Source organism: Lepidochelys kempii, chromosome 6, assembly GCF_965140265.1.
Source record: "Lepidochelys kempii isolate rLepKem1 chromosome 6, rLepKem1.hap2, whole genome shotgun sequence".
NCBI lineage: Eukaryota > Metazoa > Chordata > Testudines > Cheloniidae > Lepidochelys > Lepidochelys kempii.
Window position 1 is genome coordinate 885,756 of NC_133261.1, and position 9,813 is coordinate 895,568.

Sequence of the window (9,813 nt, forward strand, 5' to 3'; positions counted from 1 at the left end):
TTCCCCTATGCAGTTCTTAAGTCTCTAGGGGGTGGGGTAAGGGTGTATGATCATTGCAGAGCCCTAGAGGGCAGGTGTGTGCAGGGGTCTGGACACAGAGAATGGCCGACACCCTGTTTCCTGGCCACTGATGGCCTGGGCCCTTCCCCCCCTGCAAGGTGAGAGCTGAAGGGTTGGAGAACAAAGGAATCAGGTGACCTCCTGGCCCAGGAAAGGAACAAAGCCCAGAGGAGGAGGGGGAGTCAGTTTGGGGCTGGCTGGGACATGGAGTGAAGTGCAGACGTGGTTGTCTGGCTCACTGCCCCCAAAATGGACCCGGCTGAGGGGTCCCGTTCTCTGCACCTGCAAGCTCTGTGTTAGACCATGTTCCTGTCGTTTAATAAACCTTCTGTTTTACTGGCTGGCTGAGAGTCCCGTCTGACTGCGGAGTTGGGGGGCAGGACCCCCTGGCTTCCCCAGGACCCCACCTGAGCGGACTCGCTGGGGGAAGCGCACGGAGGGGCAGAGGAGGCTGAATGCTCCGAGGTCAGACCCAGGAAGGTGGAAGCCGGGTTAGCTGTGTGTCCTGCAGACAGGCTGCTCACAGAGAGGCGACTTCCCCAGAGTCCTGCCTGGCTTCATGGGGAGCAGCTCCAGAGCATCGCCCAGGGACTCCGTGACAACCTCCCACTCGTCTCTCATCAGGTCCGGGGGCCCCTCACCCTCCTTCCATATAACAGTTTGAAGGCGAAAATCCGGTCGACCCCTGGGGCACCTCCCTGTATGCGAACGGCAGGTGAGGTAAGTACTTGTCCCAGGCCTGCGGGTGCTGGTTCGTAAAGGTTTTCAGCATCATCTTTAGCGTCCCATTGAACCTCTCCACCAGCCCATTGGACTGGGGGTGATAAGCTGAGGCCCAGTCGTGCCGGACCCCACATTTCTCCCACAAGCACCGGAGCAGGGCCGACATGAAGTTGGAGCCTTGGTCTGTCAAGACTTCCTTGGGGAACCCCACTCGGCTGAAAATGGTCAGGAGCGCATCGGCCACGGTGTCGGCTTCAATGGAAGCTAAGGGCACTGCCTCGGGGTAGCGGGTGGCAAAATCTACCACCCCCAGAATGTATTTCTTCCCCGACCGGGTCGTCCTGCTGAGAGGCCCCACGATGTCCATGGCCACCTTCTGGAAAGGCTCCTCTATGATGGGCAAAGGTCTCAAAGCCGCTTTCCCCTTGTCCCGGGCCTTCCCCACCCTCTGACGGGGGTCGCAGGATCGGCAATACTGCCGGACCGTGGTAAAGACCCCGGGCCAGTAAAAGTTCTGTAGCAACCTCTGCCGGGTGCGCCGGATTCCCTGGAGCCCTGCGAGGGGGATGTCATGGGCCAGGTGCAGGAGCCTGCGGCGATACTTCTGGGGGACCACCAGCTGCCTCCTGATCCCACAGGACTCTACTTCCCCTGGGGGAGCCCATTCTCGGTACAGGAACCCCTTCTCCCACAGGAACCTCTCCTGGCAGCCTCTCCTCATGGTCCGTCCCACACCAAGGTCGGCCAGGTCCCTGAGCTTCTGCAAGGAGGGATCTTTCCTCAACTCGGCCTGGAACTCAGCGGCTGGGGCAGGGACGGGGCCCGGTTTCCTCTCACTGGCCGGGTCTGAGGCCTCCGCCTCTCTGAGCCGTGCCCCTCGGCGCTCCCTCCCCACCAGGGTAGGGTCCTGCGCCTCCGGTGTGGTACCCTCCCCGAGGTCAGGGCGCAGTGCCCCTCGCCGGCTCTGGCTACAGGTCATGACCAGGGCGGTCTGGGGCTTGCTTGGCCAGTCCTCTAGGTCTCCCCCCATCAAAACCTCAGTGGGCAAATGGTGGTGTATCCCCACATCTTTGGGGCCCTCCTTGGCCCCCCATTTCAGGTGTACCCTTGCCATGGGCACCTTAAATGGGGTCCCGCCCACCCCCGTCAGGGTCAGGTAGGTGTTGGGCACCACCCGATCTGGGGCCACCACCTCAGGCTGGGCCAGCGTCACCTCCGCGCCCGTATCCCAGTATCCATTGACCTTCCTCCCACCCACCTCCAGGGGAACAAGGCACTCTCTCCGGAGGGACAGCCCCGCGCCCACCCTGTAAACTGAGCACCCTGAGTCCAGAGCCTCCAGCCCTCTGGTGGAGCTGGCCTGGGGTACTCTTCCCTCCTGAGCAGGTGGTAAACTGGTAGCCCCCCTTGCCTGGGTCATCTGCCCCTCGTCCAGCTGGGTCCCTACCCAGTTAACCCTGGGTAGGTTGGGTCTGCTCAGTCTGTCCCTGAGCCCGGGGCACTGGGACCGTACGTGGCCTCTCTGGCCACAGTGATAGCAGCTCAGGTCACGTTGGGCCCCTCGAGCGGGTCGGAGGGGCCCGACGCCAGGCGTTCCCCGTGGAGGGGGTTCTCCCTATTTCCCCGCTGGGAGGCCCCCTGGTGACTCTCTCTCTGCATCGGGGGGGGGCTGTTCTTTGGGGCTCCTCCCGGCTACCCCCTGAGCCGACTGTTCACAAACTCGTCGGCCAGCTGCCCTGCGTGCTGGGGGTTTCTCGAGCTGTTTGTCACCAGCCACAGCCTCAGTCGAGACGGGCACTGTTCATACAGTTGCTCCAGTACGATTAGGTCCAGCAGGTCCTCTTTAGCTCGGGCCCAGCTGTCCACTTGCGGGCATACCCCTGCATCGGTTGGCCAGTTGTAGGTAGGTGACCTCAGGCGTTTTACGCGTGACTCCGGAACCTTCTCCGGTACATCTCGGGGGTCAGCCCAAACTCATGGAGCAGGGCCTGTTTGAAACAGTTCGTAGTCCCCTGCCTCCGCCCCTGTCATTCGGCTGTGCACCTCCACGGCTTTGGGGTCCAGTAAGGGGTGAGGAACTGAGCCTGTCTGCAGGGTCAACCCTGTGCATCTCGCAGGCATTCTCAAAGGCCGTCAGGAAGCTATCTATGTCCTCCCCCTCCTTCGCTGGCCAGGAAGCACTTATCAAAGCTCCTTGCAGTCTTGGGTCCCCCCTCACTCACCGCAGCCGGCGCCCCACTGCTCCTCAGCCTGGCCAGCTCCAGTTCATGCTGCCTTTGTTTCTCCTTCTCCTGATGCTCCCTCTCCTTCTCCTGACGCTCCTCTCCTTCTCCTGACCCTCCCTCTCCTTCTCCTCCTGCTCATGTTGACGTTGTTTCTCCTCATGTTGACGTTGTTTCTCATGATCCTCCAGCTCCCTCATTTTCATCTCCCTCTCCCATTCCAGCCGCCTCCGCTCCAGGGATGGGGAGCTCGCCGGGAGGATCCCCTGCTGGCTGCCGGGGTCAGGGTGCCCTCGGTATTCGCGGGCTTCCCCCAACCCCTCCCCCGGACATAGGTAGGAAGGGTCTCGGGATGTCCTCAGCAGCAGTCTGACCCCTCCACAGCCCGGTCAGGCCCCAGGGCCCACGCTGCGTCCCCCGGGCAGCTTCCCTCAGGGACAGGGATCGGGTCATCCAAGCGATCCCTCTCCTCCAGCTGGGCAATCAGCTGTTCCTTGGTGGACCTCCCGATGCGCAGCCCCCTCTGCCTGCACAGCTCCACAGGTCGCTCTTTCAGGCGTTTAGCGTACATCTCCCTGCTGGCCCTCGCAGGCCGGGGCAGCTTCCCACGGTTTCCAGGAAAAGCCCCTCGTGTGCCCGTCCTTCTTGAGGTCACCACCTCTTTGCCAGGGTCGAGCTTGCAGATCCTCCGCCCCTGGGACCGCTCGCTGCAATCCCCCGGGGGACCCTGTACTGCAAAAGTCCTTCTCTTTGGTCACACACTCCCAGGGTTAACCGCCCCCGAAACCGTCTCTCTCTGAATCTTCAGCACACCTGGTCCCCGTCAATTCCCCTTCGTTTTACTGTTCCCCAGTCACTTACTGCAGAAGCGCCGTCACGGAGTGCAGTAGATCCCACCGCTGCCACCAGTTGTCACGGAGTGTGGGGGAGTCCAGGCCCTGCACCCCTCTTCCTGGATCCACTGAGACTCTCAGCCAGCCAGTAAAACAGAAGGTTTATTGGACAACAGAACACAGTCCACAACAGAGCTTGTGGGTACAACCAGTACCCCTCAATCACGTCCTTCTGGGGAGCAGGGAGCTTAGACCCCAGCCCTGGGGTTCCCTGCGTTTCTCCACCCAGCCCAAATTGAAAATAAACCCCCCCAGCAGCCCCCCTCCAGCAGCCTCTGTTCACATTCCCGGGCAGAGGTGTCACCTCCCCCTCCCCCTCTCCCTCCTGGCTCAGGGACAGGCTCTCAGGTCTCCCCTCCCCAGGGCACATTCCCAGGTCAACGCTCCCCCCTCCCACTGCGTCCCATCCCACAGGGGCACACGGGGTAACTGCTCTGCGGCGTCAGAGCGGGAAGGGGGGCGCTGGGGAACAGACTCTGCTGGCGTGGAGACCTCTGGGTGTGTTTGCTTGGAACTAACCCACTAAACAGCACCTTGGCTGCACGCCGGACGGTCTGCTCTTGTGCTCTGTCTGCGTGAGAAGAACCAGGGCAGGGGGTGAAGGGAAAGCCCCCGAACACCCCATCCCCCGAGCCACATCCTGGGCGGTCATGGGGACCCCCCCCAGGCTAGCAGCCACACGGCGTCCCTGCGGAGGTGCCCATGCACTCTGAGATAGCGCGTCCTCGTGTCCCGGATGCAGCTCCCCGGGCCCACTCCCGCCAAGCGACCCCCATATCACAGCGGGAACAGCCCACCCAGGCTGCGGTGGGTTCGCTGGGTGGGGGCCAGCGGGGGCCGTTCTCGAACTGCCCTGCCCGAGCTCCCCCTGGCATTAATTTGGGGCGTCCTGTGGCCGGAGCGGATGCTCCGCGGGGTCCCCTTCTAGCCCTAGACCCTGTGACTCTCCAGGGTTGGACAGTTGCCTTTTGCTGTTACAATTCCCCTCTCAGCCAGTGACAGAGCGACAAACCACTTTATTAAATACATAAAAATATAAAACTCTGCAGAAATGGGATCAGTTCCTCCCAAGTGCTATAAAATGTACAGGCAAGTGTCCCAGGGACCGAGCAGAGCTCGGGGGAGCCCAGGGCGGGGCTGGCAGGGGGCTGCGGGTCGGGAGTGAGGGGCACCGGCAGAGGTGGGGGGCAGGGCGGGGCTGGCAGGGGGCTGCGGGTCGGAGTGAGGGGCACCGGCAGAGGTGGGGGGCAGGGCAGGGCTGGCAGGGGGCTGCGGGTCGGGAGTGAGGGGCACCGGCAGAGGTGGGGGGCAGGGCTGGGCTGGCAGGGGGCTGCGGGTCGGGAGTGAGGGGCTCCGGCAGAGGTGGGGGCAGGGCTGGGCTGGCAGGGGGCTGCGGGTCGGGAGTGAGGGGCTCCGGCAGAGGTGGGGGGCAGGGCTGGGCTGGCAGGGGGCTGTGGGTCGGGAGTGAGGGGCACCGGCAGAGGTGGGGGGGCAGGGCTGGGCTGGCAGGGGGCTGTGGGTCGGGAGTGAGGGGCTCCGGCAGAGGTGGGGGGCAGGGCTGGGCTGGCAGGGGGCTGTGGGTCGGGAGTGAGGGGCTCCGGCAGAGGTGGGGGGCAGGGCTGGGCTGGCAGGGGGCTGTGGGTCGGGAGTGAGGGGCTCCGGCAGAGGTGGGGGGCAGGGCTGGGCTGGCAGGGGGGCTGTGGGTCGGGAGTGAGGGGCTCCGGCAGAGGTGGGGGGCAGGGCTGGGCTGGCAGGGGGCTGTGGGTCGGGAGTGAGGGGCACCCACAGAGCCATCCTTCCTGTAGCAAATTCCGCGTTAATTACCCAAGGCCTCAGAGTGAGTCAAAAGGAAATTGTGACGAGCCAAGAGACATGAGCATCCTGCCCCGAACCACAATCACACCCCGAGCTCTGCCAGGGCCCCTCACTCCCGACCCGCAGCCCCCTGCCAGCCCGGCCTTGCCCCCCCCGCCCCCCAGCTCCACTCCTGGGCTGGCCTGCTGGTTTCTATTCCTGCTCCGGGAGGGGAGCGCTGTCTTGTGGGTTACATCAGGGGATGGGACGGGGGTGGGGCTGGGAGGCAGGACTCCTGGGTTCTATTCTGTTCACACCCTAAACCCTTCACTCTGAATTCAAATGGACTCGAAGGGTGAATCATAAACAGGAAATTTGTGGCTAGGGACAGCAGAAAATCTTGCAAAAGAAACAAAGAAAGACTTGAGCAAGAGAGACAAGGAATCCCCCATTGTCTGGGTGGGCAGACGGAAACAGCCCCGGCCTCGCCCAGCAGGGGGCGCTGTGGGGAGGGGGCAGGGTGCCGGCTGTGGGGGGAGCTCCTGGCTATTCCAGCCCCGGCCTCGCCCAGCAGGGGGTGCTGTGGGGAGGGGGCAGGGTGCCGGCTGTGGGGGGGAGCTCCTGGCTATTCCAGCCCCGGCCTCGCCCAGCAGGGGGCGCTGTGGGGAGGGGGCAGGGTGCTGGCTGTGCGGGAGCTCCCGGCTATTCCAGCCCCGGCCTCGCCCAGCAGGGGGCGCTGTGGGGAGGGGGCAGGGTGCTGGCTGTGCGGGAGCTCCTGGCTATTCCAGCAGGGGGGGCGCCGTGGGCGGGGCAGGCGATTGGGGGTGGGGCTTACACAGGGGGCATGGCTTCCTGCTCCATGGGGGGGGGGCAGGGGGAATTCCCCGTTGGCAGGGGGGTCCGGGGGGGGCGAGGGGGGTCCGGGCGTCAAGGGCACTGTCCCATTGGCTTCCCCTGCCCCCTGTGGCCCGGGCTCGCTCCCCTGCCCCCCCGTGGCCAGCAGGGGCTCCGAAAGGGGCCCCTCGCCCTTCACCCCGGCCACGTCCTCCATGGCCACCGAGGACACCCGGGAGTGGCGCTTCCCGAAGAAAGTGGTGAGCGTGGGCCGCCTGGCTTCGCCCGGCCCGGCCTGCTGCCCCCCGTCCCCGGCCTGCCCCTCGCCCCGCTCCTCCGGCAGGCTCACCGGCCCCGCCCACGCGCTGGGCCCCGCCCGCCCGGCGCTGAAGCTGGAGGAGCCGGAGCGACGGCGGTGCCGAACGTGCAGCAGCAGAGGGAGCAGGGCCAGCAGCAGGGCGGCGACGATGACGAGCGGCACGATCATGCCCACGGGCAGCGGGCGGGCGATGGGGGCCGGAGCGGCTGGCGGCGTCATCAAGGTGTCGAAGTCGGGCTTCTGTTTGACCGGCGGGGTGGGGGGTAGGGCAGAGGGTGAGAGTTTGGGGGTGGTCTGGTCCTCCCCGGGGTGTCCGGTCGGATCGGCGCTGGCTGGCACAGTCCTGTCGGGGCTGGCTGGCAGGGTCCGGTTTCTCCGCCCCGATCGGCGCTGGCTGGCAGGGTCCGGTTGTGTCCGCCCCGATCGGCGCTGGCTGGCAGGGTCCGGTTTTCTCCGCCCCGATCGGCGCTGGCTGGCAGGGTCCGGTTTTCTCCGCCCGATCGGCGCTGGCTGGCAGGGTCCGGTTGTGTCTGCCCCGATCGGCGCTGGCTGGCAGGGTCCGGTTGTGTCCGCCCCGATCGGCGCCCTCTGGCTTGGCGGTCTCCGTGGGGGCGCTCTTGCTCTGCCCCCTCCTGCCTGGCACTGTCTGGTTCTCCTGCCCCGGACTTGGGCTCCCTGGTACCGTGCCCACTTGCCCCTTCAGTTCTTCTCGCTTCAGATCCATGTCGGGCTTTTCTCCACCCGCGGCCGTCGCCCCGGCTGGGCCAGGTGACCCGGCGGCCTCCACAGCGGGAAGGGCAGATGGAGACACCGAGCCAACGGCTCCTCCGTTGCCAGCGTCGGGGTGGTGGGGGGCATCTGCTGTGCCGCGATGGGTGGACGCACGGAAAATTTGCAGAGGGGCCGGTGCCGTTGCTGGCTAATTCGGCAGAGGGGCCGGGGCTGTGGCTGGCGAACGCGGCCGAGGGCGAGGCAGTTTCCGGGCCGGTACCGACGTGCTGGCTTTTCTCACGGGTGGCCGAGTGCTCGTTCCCCTTCCATTTGGGTGACGTCTCTGCACAGGCTGCAGCGACCAGGAGAAGCAGGAGCGTAGCCGGATTTTCGGCTGGGGCCAGGCCCCCGATTCCGCCATGGTGTCCCGCGCCGGGGCTCAAGGGACGGGTCCGGAGCAGAGAGGGGCCCGAAGACGCGCCGGACGGACACACACCAGCCTGGGAGTGGAAGAGAAAGTGGGTGAGTTTAAGGGCCTCTCCCAGCAGGAAGCGCTGGGGAGCGTCACTCTGAGATAGCGCGTGGGTCCGTATTTATCCCAGGCTGCACCTGGAGCCAGATTTAGAATGAAACATAAAAGGCGGAACTGAAACCCCCCAGATGCAGAGAGCACCACCGGCAGGGCTGGGGGGCAGGGCGGGGCCGGCAGGGGGCAGGGGGCTGCGGGTCGGGAGGGTGGGGCACCGGCAGAGCTGGGGGGTCAGGGCGTGGCCAGCAGGGGGCTGCGGGTCGGGAGTGAGGGGCACCGGCAGGGCTGGGGGGCAGGGTGTGGCCAGCAGGGGGCTGCGGGTCGGGAGTGAGGGGCACCGGCAGAGCTGGGGGGCAGGGCGTGGCCAGCAGGGGGCTGCGGGTCGGGAGTGAGGGGCACCGGCAGGGCTGGGGGGCAGGGCGGGGCCGGCAGGGGGAGTGAGGGGCACCGGCAGAGCTGGGGGGCAGGGCGGGGCCGGCAGGGGGAGTGAGGGGCACCGGCAGAGCTGGGGGGGGGCTGGGCTGGGCTGGCAGGGGGGCTGCGGGTCGGGAGGGTGGGGCACCGGCAGAGCTGGGGGGTCAGGGTGGGGCCGGCAGGGGGCTGTGGGTCAGGAGTGAGGGGCACCGGCAGGGCTGGGGGGCAGGGCTGGGCCGGCAGGGGGCTGCGGGTCAGGAGTGAGGGGCACCGGCAGGGCTGGGGGGCAGGGCTGGGCCGGCAGGGGGCTGCGGGTCGGGAGTGAGGGGCACCGGCAGGGCTGGGGGGCAGGGCTGGGCCGGCAGGGGGCTGCGGGTCAGGAGTGAGGGGCACCGGCAGGGCTGGGGGGCAGGGCTGGGCCGGCAGGGGGCTGCGGGTCGGGAGTGAGGGGCACCGGCAGGGCTGGGGGCGGGGGCGTGTGTGTGTGGGGGGAGCCAACGGAATTTCACCCTATGGCCCAACCAGCCCCAAAATGCCCCCCCCCCCCGAATTTTCCACCCTGCCTCCAGCTCACCCAACGGCTGCACCTGCTGAAATATCAGTGCCCGACTCGCACCACAGAAACCTCGGAAAGAGCCCGACAGTTTCCAGAACAGGCGGCCCCACCCAGCTGGCACCGAGCCCTGGGCTCCTGCCCCAGCCCCGCCGGTGCCCCTCACTCCCGACCCGCAGCCCCCCGCCCGCCCCGCCGGTGCCCCTCACTCCCGACCCGCAGCCCCCCGCCCGCCCCGCCGGTGCCCCTCACTCCCGACCCGCAGCCCCCCGCCCGCCCCGCCGGTGCCCCTCACTCCCGACCCGCAGCCCCCCGCCCGCCCGGCCGGTGCCCCTCACTCCCGACCCGCAGCCCCCCGCCAGCCCCGCCCTGCCGGTGCCCCTCACTCCCGACCCGCAGCCCCCCGCCCGCCCCGCCGGTGCCCCTCACTCCCGACCCGCAGCCCCCCCGCCCGCCCGGCCGGTGCCCCTCACTCCCGACCCGCAGCCCCCCGCCCGCCCCTGCCGGTGCCCCTCACTCCCGACCCGCAGCCCCCCGCCAGCCCCGCCCTGCCGGTGCCCCTCACTCCCGACCCGCAGCCCCCCGCCCGCCCCTGCCGGTGCCCCTCACTCCCGACCCGCAGCCCCCCGCCCAGCCCCGCCCTGCCGGTGCCCCTCACTCCCGACCCGCAGCCCCCCGCCAGCCCCGCCCTGCCGGTGCCCCTCACTCCCCGACCCGCAGCCCCCCACCCGCCCCGCCGGTGCCACTCTGAGATAGCGCGT

At 67.6% G+C, this 9,813-nt stretch overlaps 2 protein-coding genes across 2 annotated transcripts in view; both read right to left on the minus strand.

Annotated features, from left to right (window-relative positions):
• Nucleotides 1–4,906: 4,906 nt before the first annotated feature.
• On the minus strand, nucleotides 4,907–7,569 carry SPN (sialophorin). Its single transcript, XM_073346346.1, has 2 exons — nucleotides 7,183–7,569; nucleotides 4,907–7,085 (listed from the first exon to the last, which is right to left on the minus strand). Exons 1-2 carry the CDS (start codon nucleotides 7,567–7,569, stop codon nucleotides 6,318–6,320), a joined length of 1,155 nt encoding a protein of 384 aa, XP_073202447.1. The 3' UTR covers nucleotides 4,907–6,317.
• A 284-nt stretch (nucleotides 7,570–7,853) lies between these two features.
• C6H16orf54 (chromosome 6 C16orf54 homolog) overlaps nucleotides 7,854–9,813 on the minus strand; it is a 7,956-nt gene continuing 5,996 nt past the window's right edge. The window contains exon 4 of the mRNA XM_073346347.1: nucleotides 7,854–8,056. Within this exon, the coding sequence (XP_073202448.1) occupies nucleotides 7,854–8,056 (203 nt within the window). The remainder of the gene's footprint in view (nucleotides 8,057–9,813) is intronic.